The sequence below is a fragment of the Nelumbo nucifera genome, chromosome 2 (genome assembly GCF_055504915.1).
Source record: "Nelumbo nucifera cultivar China Antique chromosome 2, China Antique-T2T, whole genome shotgun sequence".
NCBI lineage: Eukaryota > Viridiplantae > Streptophyta > Magnoliopsida > Proteales > Nelumbonaceae > Nelumbo > Nelumbo nucifera.
Window position 1 is genome coordinate 68,425,194 of NC_142650.1, and position 19,641 is coordinate 68,444,834.

General features: G+C 35.9%; 1 protein-coding gene across 4 annotated transcripts; it reads left to right on the plus strand.

The window, feature by feature from the left end:
* Nucleotides 1-6,624: 6,624 nt before the first annotated feature.
* On the plus strand, nucleotides 6,625-13,480 carry LOC104601443 (putative axial regulator YABBY 2). 4 transcript variants are annotated; one of them, XM_010264769.3, is made up of 6 exons: nucleotides 6,625-7,139; nucleotides 9,672-9,791; nucleotides 10,231-10,348; nucleotides 11,310-11,361; nucleotides 11,502-11,577; nucleotides 13,122-13,480. In XM_010264769.3, exons 1-6 carry the CDS (start codon nucleotides 7,071-7,073, stop codon nucleotides 13,233-13,235), a joined length of 549 nt encoding a protein of 182 aa, XP_010263071.1. In that variant the 5' UTR covers nucleotides 6,625-7,070; the 3' UTR covers nucleotides 13,236-13,480. The 4 variants fall into 4 exon arrangements, with proteins under 4 accessions (XP_010263071.1, XP_019053973.1, XP_010263069.1 ...); XM_019198428.2 differs by having other exon boundaries at nucleotides 6,629-7,139; nucleotides 11,313-11,361; XM_010264767.3 differs by having other exon boundaries at nucleotides 6,630-7,139; nucleotides 10,225-10,348.
* The last annotated feature ends 6,161 nt before the right edge of the window (nucleotides 13,481-19,641 follow it).

The window sequence follows — 19,641 nt, forward strand, 5'->3', positions numbered from 1 at the left end:
GAGGCGATTGGGTGATAGGGGCAAGGCCTGAACCTCAAGGAGCTTTGATGCGCAAGCCTTGGATGATAAAAATTAAAATTTTCTAAATATAATCCAAAAACAATAAAGACGTTAACTTTTTTTATATAATTTTATGTGACTTATTCGAAATATTTGACATGGGTTTCAATTGGAAGTTTCACTAGCAGAAGTGGTGACTATGAAATATCATGGTACTATCTCTTATTTGCTGAATCTTTATCTGTTCGTTTTCTTTTCCTTCTTTGATCAGGTTTAGTTTGATTTCTTTTAGGTAATAAGAGGTATATGCAGAACGACTATAGGTTCTGCTTGATTTCTTTAAGAGATTCATACAAATTGCAATTTGTTCTGTAATTAATTTCTTGTATTGTTTAATATAGCATTCAAGTAGGTCTTGACCATAATTTCCACTAAAATATTCATTTTATTTTTTGGAATGGGGCTCTATAGGTGTTTCAATAATGAATTGATTCAAACTCCATTAAAAATGTTTAATGCCATTTGGCTATTGCTTGAATATAACAAATATTGACTAGAAAAGGGTCATCTTCTCCAAGATATTGCAAATTAATCTCCAATAAGTACGTCCTATAGTTCAATACATTGTGCCCAAGGTTTTCGTTTAAATGGAAGTTACATATAGTATATGTTTGGTTCTGTGGGCATTTATTGAAAAATGCCACCACATCAATGCTATATAGGCGTTGGGTGAATTTGGTTTCGATCAGGGCACATCCTTCTCAAGCAGCGTTTACAACCTTGCATTAAGAATATCTCCCTATTTATGTACTTTATTTCATGGGGAACGTTGTGGGCATAAGCTTGTCTTGATAGAAGCAGATCTCTGCTTGGTTTCACTATTTATCAAATAAATACTAGAAAACTGAAATACTTTGATTTATGTACATGGTACATTTGGGGAAACCCCAAATTCATGTTTCCCCCAATACTTGGGCATTCCTTGAAATAAAGTGTTGATGCGACACACTTTATCTGAGATGAGAAGCAACTTTATGGAGTGTTACTTGAAACACCTATAAAACGTCCAGCAAAATAGAAAAAACAAAAAACATTTAAAATAGCATTTTTTAGATAAACAATATTTATCAAAACATACGCATAATCTACTAATTAAGGCTTTGTTTTATTGGGGCATCGTAAATCATGGTCAAGAAGAAAACAACAAAAAAACTGCCGAACAAAGCTTTGTCTCAATCTAGCAAGACTTTGGTTTAATCTGCTATAAAATATTAATTCAATCTAGCAGGGCTCTATTACTAAACAAATTAAAACCCCATGAACCTTTATACCAGTTCATCTCTCATCTATAGTTTCACATTTCTCCGTTCAGTTTCTCCTCTCAAACTCTTTGTTTTCTAGTTCGAAAATAGCAACTGAAAACAAGCCCTAACCTTTGAGTTTTGAAACTATTTGCTTTTAGTCCCCATTTACCCTATAAAACCTAAAAGCATGGTTAAAATTTAACCTTAATATATAGGAACAATACGTGAAGCACACACCTTGAAGATGACAAGGCTAAAGGCCAAAAGGACGTACAACTCTACCGACTCAAGGCTTGGGCCTTAGCAATGGAACAAAAGGACTACCAAGGCGTAGCCTTTGGCCTCACCTCAACAGTCTTCTAAAACCATGTGAAGATGTCTACTTCACCATCATCAACTGTTGAAGCAAAATAATGTTCAAGTTCTCCACTTTGGGAGGACGTGTCCTACTCTCCCTCTGTCATCCTCTTGACTTGAAATTGTTTTTGTTCCATCTGTGAATCTTGTTGTTTTACTTTTGATGTATTCGTCTTGCTTAAATTATATAGCGTGTTCTTGTTAGGATACGCCTAAGTAGTACCACGTAGGGGTGTGTACTATTCAATTAAAACCAAAGATTTCGGTTTTGGCCTTTTCGGTTTCTGATTAAAGGATGTTTGGAACCGTGGCCATTTTTTAAAAAAATGGTGCCACGTTGGTCCACATAGGTGTTTCAACAAATGATCATGTATCTCACCGTTTGGTTCAGTCGATTATTAAAAAATCGGGTATACCTCGAAAATCACAACCCCACCGATGCATGAAACGCCAAATTATTGGTGAACCGTTTCCCCCAACGGTTGACTGATGTGTATCCTATGTGGTGCTTACCTGTCAGCACATACATGAAAAACGGTGAAGAAAATCACCTTACCAAACAGCATAGTATTGCTTACTGCCTACGTGACAGAAGCGTTTTTTTTTTGAAAAACGGGTCTTGGAAGCATGGGCATTTTTTCTTGAAAATCGGTCCAAAAAAGTGTTAACGCTTCCAAACACCATATAATTCGATTTTCGGTTTCAGTTTTTAGAATTAGAAATTCGGTTAATCGAATTAACTGAACTTTTTATTATTATATATAATATATAATATATATAACATATAATTATATATTATATATTATAATATATAATAAAGTATATATTATTAAAATTTGGTTTTAACTGAAATAACCGAAAATCATACCAAAAATTTTGGTTTCGGTTCAATTTTTAAAATTTCAGATTATTTGGTTCGATTTTTAATGGAATAAACTGAATGCTCACCCCTTGGCTCGTACATCATATTAAGTGTGAGTATAATCCAATTAATTGGAAAGATTCCACTAATTTTGAGAAACAATTTGTAATTGTTTACTTGCATTTTTTTGCTCATGCATCAAGTACAAATAATGCTTATGCTTATGCTCGCATATCATATATGTAGCTTTGTACCAATGCATGTAGGCTAAGCTAGGAAACAGGCTTTTTGGGACCTATGAGGACAATTCTACTCTTTTAAACACTAATAGATGAATTGAGTAGTCAAAACTGAGGTACCACTAATTCTATACTGAAATAGGCCTGGTGTGGCCAGTAGTTCTCTAAAGGAATGAGTCTCACACAAAGCATATAACTCGACAGAAACTAGGAGCACTGCAACAGTGGCGAATTGAAACAGAAGTAGCTCAGTAACACAATCCTCTTGGTTTTGCAACCTTTCAAGGTAGTGGCCTTAGTTTCTAATCACGTAGACAAACAGTAAGGGTTTGGGTTCTCTGAATCTCTGTGGCTCTAGAACAAGGCCAACAAGAGAGAAGGAACAACAGATAGAATGCCCGAAGGAAAAACTCTGATCTGAACCATATTAATTAGATTCTAAAATGTTGGTAGCTATTACAGGGTGCCAAAACATTGTACAAAAATGGCTAAACAAGAAAGAAAAGATCCGTAGACGTACACTGATAATAAGCTTATAATGGGCAGGTCAGCTCGATAAGAATGCAGCTGACGACAGGAGAATGGGTCGGTATCAAAGCTCTGGCATAGTGGCAAGATCACAAGGTGAGGGCTGTTCTCTCGTGCTATCTTGCGGAGTGGGAAGACAGAATTGATCAGCGATCCTTGCAATCTTCTGATGATCTCGTAGCTTCATAGCATGGGTTCTTCCGGGTCTCATCATCTATTACTCAGACTCGCTGATCTCTACAATCTTGCTTGCAGTCTGGGGTTGCAACCTTGGTTCTCGTGGGCTGCATCAAGGCCAAAATATATAGCAAATTTAAGTCCCAAAGGATAAAGGAATGAAGTGGAGACCAGAATTTTAATTCCAAGCAAGCCTGTGGTGCTTAGCACATTCAACGTTCATATCCTAATCCCCTACCTAGTTTGGTTAGGGATTGGTTATGGAGTCATCAGATGATAGGAAAAATCATATTGCAACCTCCTCCTCCTTCTTCTTCTTCTTCTTCTTCCATTTCCTTAATTTTTTATGATAGGAAAAATCAGGTGGTGACTCCCACGGCCCTGCTAGGTGGCATGGCACTCTCATCACTGTCCTGCACAGTAGGTAGGGATGACAATCGGGTGGGTTGGGGGATGATTTTTTAAATTCTAGATCCTATTTACCTCTCTAAACCTCTCAATCCATACTCCCTCTAAAACCCATAGTGGGATGGGTTTTCAAAATCCAAATTCTCTCCGCACATGAAAATGCAAAACCCTTTTCCGACACTACCCTAGGGGTGATTGGGTTTAGAACCCACATCTAATTTTCTATTATTTCTTGTCATATGTAAGTAAGAAATAAATAAAATAACACAAATAAACAACAAAATTTATAATTATTTGATTGGGGCATATAAAGAATATATATATAAATTATCCCTCATGCAAAATTTAAAATATTATTAAATTCAAGACCTAATACATAAAGTTTATATTGCTTTCCAACAATATACGAATGGGGGGTTGAGTTTAGCCTAATACTGTACCCTATCTATACCCGTATAAGTTGTAGAATCCCAAAACCTGTCCCCCCCTTATAATCAGGTCAACTTTATTTTAAGTTTGTTTTAAAGTTTTGTTGGATTAACAATAGTAGGTATTATACACATTTCTCAATTTATTTTGAAATATTTTAAACAGAGTAGTATGGTAAAACAAGATTCATGTAATTAATTAATCCCATATAGTTGGGATAAGACTTGAATGATGATAACATTTTTCAAATTTTTATTATAGTAAGAAGTTTCCACAGTATAGAAGGGTGAAACAAGATTCATGAAGCCACAGACTAGCTTTCAATTTCCTTGGATCGGTTGGATTCCTTCACTTAATAAATGACAAGTACACCAAATCCTCCTCCGGAATAAATTAAACTGACAATGGAGTTATAGCCTAAAATATGTTTAGATACAAAAGCATCAACAATCATTACTCACACCAACCTGAAATTCTCTTGGCCAATGACCCCTTGGTCAAGATAAACACAATCGTCTCTCCCTCTGCTGGTATGCTGGTTTGAACTCCAATGGAGCCCACTCACTTATTGGCGACGTACTTTTGGATCCACTCAATAATTTATGCTTTACCGAGCCCGAACAGCAAGAGCACACACAACACAATTTGTGATCACTCAGTAAAAGGGTAGAGCCAGGCTCAGGGACCAAGGATGTATTCGCAATAAAGAGAGGAACACATAAGAAAAGAATAGCCAAGCTAGCTACTAAAGAACGGTTCAATCCATGGCCCACCCACGAGTACTTTCTGTTGATATTTGTTTTATCAGAGCTTTATCACCCAAAACAACAAATAAATGAGACATAGACCGTGAAGTAAGTCGGTGAGATGAGATAAACCACTTCTGTCGACTAAGTTGTGACTCAGTGAGGGCGACCAGCTGATACCCTCCATCCCCAAACCGTTGAATTTGCAGAAGGCAGAGGGATCATGCCCGTAAAAAGTGAGGGCCCTTACTAATCACATTAAGGAGCCCTCATTGGAACAATTATTTTTGCTAAGTATGGAAGTAGAAACTTGGGGGAAGAAATTAGCCATCAGTATCTAAAGAGATCAAAATTCTTTGTAGATCAGTACTTAGCACAGGAATTGATGAAGAAACTCTGAAAATGTGGTGAGAATCAAAACTTCAAGAGGGTTTCACTTGAATTCCAATTTCCTTTCTCAGAATTTTGGAAGTAATAGATACAAGAGAAGGGGCAGATACCTCACTGACAACTTTTATAATTTTAGAAATACATGTCTTTTTTTCTTGAGTGAGAAATAGAAAGCTGTAGTTGATGGGATGGTGTCCTACCGTCCTGGTAGAAACTTGGAGTTTTCGGTAGTTTTTGGAACAACCAAAGCCTATGTAATTTGTGGGTTTCAGTGATTTTCCTAGATATGGCTTGAGGGACCATTTGAGTCGTTGAAACTTGAAACTAGGGTTCCATTTGTTTATAGTGCAATTTCCTTTGCACGAATACAAATGCAATGAGAGTGTTAACGAGAAGAGTAAGAATGTAACTTCTGGTTCACTTTGGCTTTTGGGTATTTTCGTTTACTTTGCTTCAGGTTTTGTTTTATTTCATCAATATTACAAAGACAAAAGAAGCCAAAAGCTGAAACAAATAAATCAGATTTTGCAACCCCATAATTTTGCACCACTACAAATGAAATTGATGAAGTGCAAACAAACCCCAGATCAGTGGACCGGCTTTGGGACTGAAAAAAGAGTCTGAAAATGTTTGGAGCTTTGATCATTTAAGAATCTCGTCTGTTTAGTATTGACAACAACTTTAGATGTTGGAGGTGATAAGTATTAGTTGATTTGATTGGATGGAAGTTGCTTCTTAGCTAGAGATCTTAATGGAACTCACGGATGACCAGTTGGGGTTCGTAATTAATTGCCTTTATCTGCGCATCCATGCAGGAAGAAAAGGCTGATCTCTACAGCTAGTACTCTCTCTCTCTCTCTTTCCTCCAATCAACTACTTTAGGCAGTTTCCCCACAAATAAAAAGGTGTAATTTCCATTAAATTAAAGCTCTTATGGTGGTTACAATGTGGTTTCACCCTCTTTGATCTACGATTTTTCTTCGTTTATTGTAGATCTATCAGTTTAGCAGGATGATAATTAACAATGTAAGGGGAAGTTTAGAAAAGTTATGTGGAGTAAATATTGCAGAGTAAGTACTGTTTACTCTCTCTCTCTCTCTTTAAAGTCTCTATTTCTCTCTCGTATCTAGACATTCTAACCATTAATATCTGGCGCGTCCCCTAGCTAGTTCGCTAGGGAAGCTAGGACAGATGGAGTATAGAGAGTCTCACCCACTCATTCACTCAATCATAATTCTCTCTCTCTTTCCCTCTCTCTTTCAGATTCAGAGGCGCACACACAGAGTGTCACACCCACACACATACAAGAGCAGACAGAACCTAGAACCAGCCAATCCAGAAAAACCGCTTTTTTCCACATCATAAAACCACTCCTCCGTACTCCCACCTTGCTATCCTCCACTCCGGTTTTTCCTCCCGACCCGACCAATCCCATCGCTCATCTTTGTTATTTGTACAAAAGATCTCTATACTCCTTAAAAATCCAACCACATCCCCCACCATTCTTTCTCTCTCCCTCGTTACTCCTGCTGCTGCTGGCTTCTTTCTCCACAGCTTTGTTCATCTTCATTATCTCCTTTCCTTTTCTAGCCAATTCTCTCGGATCTGGAGATCGAAAATTCACCAGAAAATGTCACTCGACGTCGCATCTGAACATGTTTGCTATGTCCACTGCAACTTTTGCAACACTATTTTAGCGGTATACCTCTCTCTCTCTCTCTCTCTCTCTCTTTTCTTAATCTTTAAGAAGCTGCTTCACAGGCTTGTCCAATTACATATTCAGATTTCATAATCTAAAAAGCACTCAGGTTGCAGTCTATATCACTAGTACAAAAACCTGGTTTAATTTTTCCATAATATTTACGCGGCAGCTTTGATATGGCTAAGTGGATTTCTGTTCATATACATCCAAATTCTATAGTTTTGGAGAAAAAAGAAAATTGTCAGGCCTTGGATTTTGATGTGATGATCCAAACTCACAAATAAAGACAACTTCATGACTCAGTTCATGTACAGAAAGAAATTTCTTTTCACGTCAACAAGTAATTTTGTGATGATTATTAAGTGGTCTTACCAGTCCCAGGACCTTATATATAATTTCTTGATTCAAAATTCTGAATCTTCAAAGAATAAATGTTCATCAACGTTTATTGTTACTTAGAAACCTCTCAAATATTACAGTAAGCAACAACTCCCACTGTATTTGGTTGGTTTTGATTTGTTAATATAGTTATATATCATAGAGTAATAGAAAAATAAGGCAAGTCGATCAAAATTTTCAGTCCTGTCAACTGAAAACAATTCCCCAAAACTGAAAGACAATTTCATCATTCAACTCTTCTTAGGCTTTTAGCCCAATATTTACCTGGGTTAGGGATAGCTTGGACATCATATTTTCAAAACCAAGAGCTGCCTTCACCATGATAATCTTGCGCGGTTCACCAGAAATAATCCGGGCATCTTCCATCCATATGAAAAGAGAATATCGGTTATGTTTAGGGCTAGGAGTAGGTCGTAGGGTTCCCCACAGACCAAGAGATGAGTCAAATTGGAGCTTTTCACGTTTTATGGTTTTCTTGAACTGACGTCTCTAGTATCTTCACTGGAACAAGACTGTTTTTGTTGCTTTAGTTCTAGCTTTCTAAACCCAAAAGCTCCCTTGACCATGACAATCTTTTCTTTTTCCTCTTTCTCTCCCTCTCTCTCTCTCTCTCGCTCACGCTCTCTGCAAAACCAGTAAGATATTTCTACAGTCTATGTTTGGAGTTAGTTCTAGGGTTAGTTAGGTCTTGTGGTTTCTCAAGAATCAAAATACAGTTGAACTTGGAAAACTTCCACATTCTTAGATCTACCCACTTTCTTGAATTCCTGTACAAAGATGTGTTACTTTCCTGGTTATAATTTCCATTTATTAAGTGTCTACTACTAATATTTTTTTTTCGGTAATTATTAATAGTCTTGTTATTTATATTTATCCTATATGGCTACAACTATGTAACAACTTACACAGTTTCTCTCGATGGCTTTATTCGTTATAATTTGTTTCTGGGGTGTGGGTTCTCATCCTCTAATATAACCCTATCTACGTACGCCATTGAATCTACATTCTAAATCAAGATTTTATCTCTTTTTTGGCGTTGGATTCCAAAATTCAACACCATTTGAAGCTTTTCACAAACGCTGCTTTTCTTTCTTTTGCAAACTCCTTTCATCATAACAGGTCTTCTTTAACAGAACCTTTAAAGCTTTCCTTTATTATCTTTTTCGCTTTGGTTTTGCTAAATCAGAACTGTAATTTCAATTGCTGCAACAAGAGCAGTAGATCTGCTGCTTTACCACCCCCCCCCCCCTCCCACCTAAATCCTGAGACCCCTCCCCCTCCGCCATGTTCGAGAGTTGTGTGTAGTGGGCTTTATGGTTTTCGTTCCAGTCACGTCTTTTTCAAGCTCTGTCTCTCTCCAGCACATTTTCTTTTCATTAATATCTCTTCTTGCTTTTGGTGTCAGAGAAAAAAAGTCGGGCGCACCGAAAGGGATGAGAGCTAGACAGACTGTATATCTTAAGCCTTATCCATGTAAGGCTCGAGATATTGAGCCTTGAGGAGACGTTCGTCTAGAACAAAGAAATATTTAATGCAGAAAAATAAAAGCTTCACTCTTCTTCTTCTTCTTTTCTCTCTCTCTCTCTCTCTCTCTCTCTCTCTCTCTCTCTCTCTCTCTCATGTTTATGTCCCTTCTTGCTCAACTTCTTCCCTTCCCCCACCCTTTTTCTCATACTATGAGCAGCCATTACTCAGTTGATTCCTTAATGATTGAATATAGGAAGTAATTAATGGATTCCATCTAGTGAGCAACTGGTGAAAGTTATAGGCATACGGGCTTTCTTAGAGTTCAGAACAGAAGCAAATGGGTCTGTGATATATTTTCTGTCTCTAAACTACAGATAATTAATTGAAAAGGATGTTATCCATTGAAGACAAATAAAAGGAGTACACCAGAAACACTGTTATCTGTGGAACAATGAAGTAGTGAAATCAAAGAAAATAACAGAGTTTGTTGAATGCAGTTAATGACAAGTTGGAAAGCGGTTGATTCATTCGAAATGTTCTTTCTTCAAACTTATATTTAGAAAAGGCAAATTATTACTCATTACTGATCTATATAAATATTTTGTTCAATTACTAATCGGTCAACTTGAAACTATAGAGTCATTTTTTTTCTTGCCTTCGCAGGTTAGCGTTCCAAGCACCAGTTTGTACAATGTTGTAACGGTTAGATGTGGGCATTGTGCTAACCTGCTGTCTGTGAACATGGGTGCTCTACTACAGCCACTCCCTCTTCAAGATATTCAGGTATGAAAAACTTCTGCTCATTCATGAAGGAGGGAAATTAAAGGCTAGTCTTTCATGGAAGGGGGTTCTCGTTTTAATGGGTCAATTTTTTTTTTCCTAAATTGAAGTTTTGATCTAAAAATGTTACTATCAAACTAATTCTTCAGATGGGCTTTCACACTGTTTCAGTTTGATTTGATCGGTTCTTTTATTGTTATTTTTCATGCAACAGAGCTTGGTATCTTCTATACCATGCACAATGGTGCAAAATTAAAAGTTCCAATCAAAATAGTTGATTTCTCTTCTTTGTTGAAGTAGGATACTTATTTATGAGTTGAGATTTTCATAGGGGAGAGGGAAAGATGAAATCCCTAGTCACCCATAAAAATTAAAAAAAAATGAAAAGAACAAGGGAAAGATTTGATTAGAGTTTTCTCTTTTTCTTTGAGAGAAGTTGCAGAATCACAATTCAAGCTCTGAAGATTCTACTAAGGGTTCTGGTTCCTCTTCCAAATGCAACAAGGTTTCCATGTTGGACACTGCAGAGAACGACCAACCCCGAATGCTTCCAATGCGCCGTAATCTCTCTCTCTCTCTCTCTCTCTCTCTCTCTCTGAGCATAAGTTATCTAAGTGGTGACCACATGCATTTGAAATTTCAAGGTTCAAAGCCAAGAAAGTACACAATATTTAATATGAATTGTAGGTTCTAAAGACAACGACTTAATGAATTTGTACCAAAAAAAAAGTCTCAAAGATTCATTTACTGATAATCCCATATCTTGATGATTCAGATGAGTCAGTTGTTTGTATTTATAACCAATTAATGACACAAAGTACACCACAGATAAAAAGTAATTAGTTACAAATTTAAATTTCAAATAAGAGATTAGAGTCAGTTATGTTACAACCTGCTTGTAACTGCGGCCGGCTCTCTATCTGGTTGGCCCGGTTTAGTATAGAACTATTACGTGGACAATAAGTTTGTTTTGAATGCAAACTGATCTCTCCATATAATAGATTTTTTTACTAAAATGGTTGTGATATATTTTAATAAAATACCAGTTAACTTGAAACCATTTGATTTGATATTCGGAGTGAATCCCAGAAAAGAAAATGACATCATCGCTCTCAGTATCAGTGGCTAGAATTGAGGTGATATTTATAACTGTGCCAGTTTCATCAGGGTTCTGATACATAACATGTGAGCAATTTACTTCAGTCCTTGACAACTATAACATTTTCAGCATGAAAACATATATAAGTAGTCATGTCTTGAAAGATACCTGCTCACCCAACTGTTTATAGAAGTAAACAGACATGAGAGCATTGTTGAGGCCACCATTCTTTTAACAATGCAAACAAAGGTGCAGTTCCATTGATAGATGAGAATTTTAAATCTAGAGTAAAGTGGTCAGTTCATATTCAAATATATCAACATACAAGAACATATATATTAGGTTTGGATTAATTTTTCATGTTAGTGCTGTTGATCTTGACCAACTAAAACTGGCCCATGTTTCTTATACTATGAATTTAGCAGCCCCAGAGAAGAGACAGCGTGTTCCTTCGGCGTATAACCGATTTATTAAGTGAGTTCAATGATTTCTGACCATTCTTTTCAAAGCTAACCATCTATGTTAGTGGCAATTTTAGGTGTTTATCGTGGTAATTGAAGCAGCTTTAAGTCTTGCAGTATTTTTTTTTTTCTTATTTTCTTGTTTAATTGCAGGGAGGAGATTCAAAGGATAAAGGCCAGTAACCCTGAAATTAGCCATAGGGAGGCCTTTAGCACTGCAGCAAAAAATGTGAGTTATAATAAGGATTATATTCCTTAATTATTAATCTGAGTACTGGAGGGAGCTTCTTTAATTGATTAACAAAATGGAAACTGATTTACAAAATCTGGCAGAGCTCGTTAACTACTGGTATTTACCCTAGTAAAATAATTGTTTGAAAATCAAGTGAACCACATAAAGCTAAGGACTGTGAGGAGGTTGCAATCAAAACAACCTATATAGTTGTTTTGTTTTTTCTTTTCTAATGGCTTGTCTAAATTAATATCTTTGTCCAAAAGCATCTTCATCTTAACTCAGTCAAACATATCTGTACCATTGTTCTACAAATGTCTAAAAGTATTAAAGAGAATGTTACTACATTCAAAGTATGCTTGCTTTACTGGATTTCTAAGACAACTTTTCATTGACAACCACAGAGTCATCATAGCTTCTAAATATCTTAATAGAATTATTTCTCAAGACCATACTTGATATAACCATCTATAATACGGGAATTAAATAGGTATTCCTACAAAAGTTATTTAGAATTATAATGTACTTATAGATTGTAAGGATGCCCCAAACTTAATTTTACAAAGCAACTGCATTTTTTCTTTCTAAAAAATGAAATCACCCTTAATCAACTGAAGTGACAATGCTAACGCTAAGATTAGAATCATAATTAGTAAAAGTAATTAGATATGTGTGCCAAAAAAACGCTAAATATATGAATACATAAAATAACAAAGTAAATATATGAAATAAAATCTTCTGAATAACCCTAATTGAAGAATTCGGGCAAGGTTTCTTTCATCATTCTATGGGTTAAAATTGGTTACATACTTTACTGCTTTCCATCTGTAACAGTTTCTCCATGTTCATCCAAGCATCCTTTTTTGATTAATAACATAAAGCCTCATGTAACTGAATCAATGACTGTGTTCTAGACCACATTTTTATGCCATGCATTTGCCAAATTACTTTGCTAATTTGTTACTTAACAATATTGATTCTGATTGACAAAGCAAAATTCTTAAGACCTCTACTTTGTAACTTCTCCTTTAGGCAAAGAGTATAATTCCTAACCTTGCAAGAAGCTCTATATGAGATCAAACATAGCAGCAGTCACAAGCCTTACAGACTACTATTGATCATTCATTTGAATCGCCCATATCTAAATATTCCAGCTGCAGCACTGAGGCACACAAAACTACATATAGAGGTTAATTATTTGATCGAAATCCTGGTTCATTGCCATTTTTCTTCACCTCTTCGTAGAAATTAAATGCTAGAACAACCCTATATTGGTGGTTAGTATTAATTGTAGTTAATTATTTTGTTTCCCATCATCATTCTCAAAATCAAAATTACTTAATAATGCATAATTTAATTGTAAAACCCTATTATACATTGCAGTTGATTGTAAGAACCATGTGCTTGTACCTACATTAAAGAACATTTTGTATTTTTGATGAACAACTTGGTGTTGATTTAATAATCATGACTGAAAACATGTTACTGATGATGAAAAAGAAAAATTGTTCAAAGGGGTTAATTGAATTGTTTTCTTGCAGTGGGCTCATTTTCCTCACATTCATTTTGGGTTAACACTCGATGGAAATAAGCATGTAAAACTTGATGAAGCAATTGTTGGGGAAGGACCGAAAAAGACTCAAGGGTTCTACTAAGACAACATATCTTGTCACTAGAATCAAGTTTCTAGTACCCTGAGGATCACCAAGCCTCCTAACCCAAGAGGTAGGAACTGTTGAACCTCTTAAGGATCTCTACTGCTCTCCTCCTATTTCTTCTCTAATTCCTTTGAAGGGTTGGTTTTCTTATATTTGTGATTTCTTTTATGATGAACTTAATAATTAAGGTAAATAATAAATTATTGTGAATGCAAAACTGATGAACACATTCTCCTTGATAACTAAGGGCCTCATTCGGTTTTGCTTACTTTTAAACGTTACCACCAATTTTCGAGGGAGGATAATCTTCTCAATGAGAACATAATATTTCTTATATTTTTTTAACTTTTCATGATGAAAACATAACATTAAAAATGCCAGATCAATAGCTCCTGATTCAAAGAAGCTTGTCTCCAAATGACAGTGGCTTCTACAAAAACTGGAAAGCACCTTGTATGATGTTTCCCATAAATGTTTATGCTGATTTTTTTTTTCTTTTTTTTTTTGTGTGTGTGTGTGCTATGTTTTAAAGAAGCTAATTTGAATAACCAGTAAGTCAATCACAAGGAATCGCATATCACAGAAAGGTATAGGCACATGCAGGAACCTAAGCATTTTGATGTTCAAATGAAATTGCTTTTTTTCCTCATATTGTAGTTGGTGTTTATTTATCTAATGTCATTGAGACGAATCCCATCACACATGAATGTTTCCAGGCATAAAGCTTGGATGCTCACTTTGTGGAGCATTGTTTTTTTAGGTCTTATTGACGTTAGTTTCACTTTATTTTTATTTTCATTTTCTCTCTTTTTTTTTTCAAGCCCATCTCTATACTGCCTTTAATTGTTCATATTAGCTAAAATGTCCTTCATACATTAATCACATAATTATTTTTATTTGAATCACCATTAATGTTGAAAAGTTTGTTAAATGAATGAGATAGAGAGAAATTAAAATACCTATTAAAGTGCATGTATTTCAATTTTCAGTCTATTAACTACACAAACTAAATCTCCCATATAATTATCCTTTGATAAGAGTTGTATAGTGCCCAAGCCATCCATAGAGCATCAATCTGTCAGTCATTTGGGCTTAATTAACATATACAGTTTCTTCTTTTATCTTCAACCTAAATTTTTTAGAGATCTCATGGTCAAGGTGAATGGAGCTAGAGATCATAAGATTGAGATTCTTGTCTTGTCCTATATCTCTCTGCAATCTTCTACTTTTTCTACTACTAAATTATCCTTACTATATCTGGTATCAGTTACACAAGGGGTTATATTGTGCAAATCTTCTATCCACGCCATTTATTCAACGTTTAAAGCTCTCTCTCTCTCTCTCTCTCTCTCTCTCTCTCTGGTATATGTATTATTTAATGGGTGCAGCTTTTCGTGTTCACCCGTCAACTTCAGATTTCAGGTCCGAATGTCTGATCAGAAAACAGGAGGAAAAAACACCAAATTTGATGGCGCATATGTGTGCGGAGAGAGAGAGAGAGGGGTCACCAAAAAACAATGGCAACATCTTGGGCACGCGAAAGCAAGCAAAGCTTCTACGCATAACCGTACAGACCGCTGCTGGCTCGTTTCCGCCGGAAAACAAACAAACAAACATACTTGATAACTGAACACTGACCATACTAATGAATCAAGTAAACACGCAGCAACAGACGCGTGTTTTTCAATGAGCATCCTTCGTTGAATTAATTCGTGCAAGTGCGAGACTGCAATGACAGAGATTTTAGCATTAAAAAAAACGAAAGAAATCAGTAGATTTTCAGGGTGATACGTCACTGTTTAATTTGCACCATCCATCCTTCCATGGAGGTTGGAGCCATGAACGTTAAGCGGAATCTTAACCATGCCGCAGACATGGATGGTTTAGTCAGAGAAGATGGGTCACATCACACGTTGGATAATAGACAGTTCCTTAGATTACAGAGAAAGAAATTATATATATATATAGATAGATAGATCAGAGAAATAATAGACAGTCCCTTTGTTTACTTCACAGAGAGAGATTCTCTTGTATGCCTACAAGCTTTTTTTTCTTTTGCCAAAAATAGCTTTCTTGATCTTTTGCATGCAGAATAACTCTTTATGAGTTGCTTGTAAATCTTTGTTAAGAAGTAGTATAGATTATAGAACCACTGTGGCTTCACACGCACAACTCTGGTATTTCATCTAACTGAACTTTGGATCTCTTTCTCTCCATATCTAATGACGTGATCTAACAGAAAGAAATATTACGAGTTTCGAAAGAGTTGCTGAAACTAAACGACAGGTTGCGCACTATGCACCTTGCGCACTGTAGTTTCATGGAATATTATCGTCCGTGAGAGAGAGAGAATCGTTGCTGTCATGTTTGTTGGGGTGAGAGTGAGCGCACAGAATCTGAAACGTCAAATCATGTTTTCTTTTTTCTTTCTTGTTTTTATTTTTCACTAAAGATCTTTGAAATTTGAATATATGAGAATTCAGCTTTCCAAAATACTCTCTCTCTCTCCCCCAGTTTCCCTGTGGATTAGAAACCAGAGAGCGAGGGAAAAGTCTCGAGGCATTAGAAGCAGATGCAGATGGGCCAATGGAACCAATCCTTTTCGGCGGTGCCAAGTGAACATAATTGCCAGGAACATTGTCAGATTTCATTACCTATGTCCTATCTAATCTATCTACTCTCTCTCTCTCTCTCTGTCCTGGCCTCCCCACCCACCAAGCTCTCTCTCTCTCTCTCACTCCTCTCCCCACCCACCAACATCTTTTCTTTCATATATAATTAATAAATGATCCCAAAGAGTAAAGACCCTGACCTACCTTCCATGTGGTAGCATACAATCCACAGTTCACATTATTCCAAATTTACTGTTCAAGAGAGCAGAGTAGCTGGTCATGAAAGTTGGGTAGGACCATCAAATAATGAATCTCTCTCCCTCTCTCTCTCTCTTACATGATTCTTTATTCCATAACCTCATGAGTATCAAAATCTTAAATTGATCCTTTGCAGCAACATTATCATGGTTGCTTGCATCAGTGCACAGACTGTGTACTTGAGAAGTAAGGCAAAGTTTGAAATGGGGACTCCAATCATGGGTGGTGGGGCTTCAGTTCACTAGTTTACAACTCTAACAATAATTCTAATCCAAGACCCAGATAAGAGAGAAGATTAGCAGCACTCTTGCCACAGAAACCCAACCCAGTCCTACCAACTAGACCAGGCTTATAGCTTGAGTAAAAGCTATGTGACAAAGACAGAATTATTAATTAGCTCTCCATGCAACACTGGATTACATTATTGGCAAAGCCAGTTCAACACTAATGGGACAGAGGTACAAGGAGGGGAAAATGACGCCAAACTCCTAAAGATAATTCCACTGATTATATTAGAGTAGCTTAGAGAGAATCATTAAACAGTACGTTTGCTTCTGAAGCTCACTGAGCTCAGTTCCTTCCTGCCCTAATATGGCTTTTGGAGAGGACATCCCCATAGACATGAGTCACGAGACATCCCATGCATTTCAGGAATCAGAAGAAGCCAGGATGAAGCTAAAGCTTCAGGGACCACAGAGATTGACAAATCATAAAAGGCTTCCATGATTTAGCATGAACCCAAGACACTTGATAGTTGCTGGAATTGTCAAACACACTAGACGACCGCCTTATGGTTTTCAGGTCATGAGGATGGAAATTAAGGAAACCAGTGAAATGGACGACTAATTTGGCAGGGACAGATGTGAAAAGTAATAATGTGATCAACGAGAAGGCAGGCCCAAGACCAAGAGACAAGAGGATGTGAAAGCAGATTTGCGAGCTGACAATTTTAGGGCTTTATAGGGTGGTGGAGATAGCGTAAGGTTCGAGAATTACCTTCACTGTCTGAAATCGAAACCTCGTTTCCTTAACCAGCAAACTGAAACAAACTAGAGCACTTTATTCAAAGACTTCTTAAAAGGGAGAATTTTCTTTATAAAGTTAAATTACTTAATGTACCCTATTAGCTAGCTAGGGGTTTGAGTCAAATGTATTCATCTATTGATCACTAATAATTACTAGTGTTTCTTTAAATAAGCTTCTCCTTTTCAGCTTTGAGCGTTCGGTAAGAGTTGCTTTTTTAAAACATAATAATTTAGAACTAAAACACTTTAAGCCCGAAGCTTAATTAAATTTAGGCTTTTTACCTTTCAACTCTAAAATCATAAATCCTCAAATTTATCCGAGCACAACCTTAGTCATCCCCATATAGGTTTTGTTTTATTTTATTTATTTATTTTTTTGGGGGTTGGGGGGCGGGGGTGTGTAATGCTCATCCTTGTAATTTGGGGTAAAGTTACTATTCCACCCTCCTTTTTTCATTATCCAAGGTCTGTTTGGTTTCCCAAAATAGGTGCCTGGAATTAGAATCAGAAAGGCCCATTAGGATTCATGCCATTTGTTTGGTCAAAATAAGAATTTGATTCCCATTCCATACTTTTTTCAAAAAGTAGTGAACCATTGAAAAAACACCAAACCCTAATATTAATAAAATATTAGTAAAATAATGAATACTAATAAGGTAATAAAAAATAATCATAAATTAATAAGTAAATAACAATACGTTAGAAATTAAAAACAAAATAATAATACATTAAAATTTTCATAAATTAATAATACTATACTAAATATTAATTATTAATTATTAATAATATAATAATAAAATATTAAAAATTAATAAAAAAAACTAAAAATTTTAGTCGAATCTGATTTTGGCTCTAGATGAACCAAATAGAAACAATTGGAATTCGACTCTAATTCCTATCTAAACCGAACAGATAATCAGAATAGGCAATTCTAATTCTAACTTTAGGGGATTTTGATTCCAATTCCAATTCCTATCTAAACCAAATGGACCCTCAAAGTGTTAGCATGATATTTAAAACATTTATTAGTTGAAAAAAATTATAAAGCCATTTCACCCTTTTAACATCTTCTTGCATATATATACAAAGAAGTACCTTTCTTTTTCGTATTACCTATTACATTTAAAGATAATTGCACATGTTTGAGGCTCTCTCTCTCTCTCTCAATGTGAGAGAAAAGTATAGAAAATAAGTGATGACTTTAAATAAAAGGACAGTGAAAGAATGGAAAGAATATAAAATCCAACTCTAACTAGAGCTTACTAAAATTCAAAAATTTGATTGATGAGAATAAGCATTCAATACGAATAGGCAAGTCAATATTGCTCCTACAGTTGCCTAAATGGTGAATCCTTCATTTTAGAATTCACTCTTTGATTTGGGCCTCAATTTGGGTCTAGATCATTGGCTTGTAGAGTTTCCATATTCACTGCTCCATCTGCCTTTATTCTCCCCCTCAAGCCAAGAAGGGAATAAGAGTGGATGCCTAGCCTAAACATCAAGGCCTTGAATTTGTCCTACGGTAGTGCTTTAGTGGAGAAATCAGCAAGTTGATGGCATCATTGTGCACTTTAGGTTGAGTGGTGTGAGGCTCCTACAAAGTGCAATGCAAGTAGAGGTATCCTGTGAATTACTCTCTATATCTATTAATGATGAAGAGCTACTAGACATGTGAGTGTTGTCTTCTTGAGTGAATTGTTCAAGTAGTGATTAATTGAACCACCTCGGGTGCATGAGTTCTAGTGACAGTGGTTGTGGTAATTGACATAGTGTGCTCTCTTTAGAAGGGGTAATGTTAGCCCTATATGTTTTGATGATAACAAACCCATTGAGAGTATACGTACTAATGCTTTGTGCAAAGTGTGTAGTTGTTTTCATTGATCTAAAAATGGTTAATAAATACTTAATGAAGCAAAATATGAATGAAAGTATTGGGTAGCTCTTAATCATGTTGAATCTCTCCAAAAGAAGATATTGACTATTCTGAGATAAAAGAATAAGAAGTTCAAGTATAAGAAGTCTACATTGTGTCATGTCGTATTGTGTTTAAGACTTGATGTGAATTACAAGATTCATGAGATGCATGTTTTGTATAAGTTCAATCAAGACTAAACTCAGTTAACCTAAACCTTAGAGACTAATATCGGTTAGACTAGGTCTAGTTCTTAGATGTTCCTAGACTTAAAATATGTTTAATCTCACTATGAAAACCTAAGGCAACAAAGTCTAGACCTTTGGAATGAAGTTATGCAAGATTCTAAGGTTTTGAACATTGAGTAGCCGGTTACTCTTATTCATGAGTCGACTACCCTTAACAGTTGGAACTTATGTGTCGAAACACTATTCATGAGTCGACTACCTTTGACAAGCAAGGCATATGTTATGTTGTTAATGTTCATGTGTCGATTATAGGTGCTTGATGGGTCAAGTACCCTTGATAGCCGAGAGTTGGCATAGATTGCTAGTCCACTAATACCTAGTTTATTAGTCAATTACTTGCGGTAAAAA

Bases quoted from the DNA above. Each gene is read 5' to 3' on its own strand.
- LOC104601443 (XM_010264767.3), top strand. From the start codon at position 7,071: ATGTCACTCGACGTCGCATCTGAACATGTTTGCTATGTCCACTGCAAC. The intron at 7,140-9,671 runs GTATACCTCTCT...TTGCCTTCGCAG, and splicing joins TTTGCAACACTATTTTAGCG to GTTAGCGTTCCAAGCACCAG. The intron at 11,362-11,501 runs GTGAGTTCAATG...GTTTAATTGCAG, and splicing joins GCGTATAACCGATTTATTAA to GGAGGAGATTCAAAGGATAA.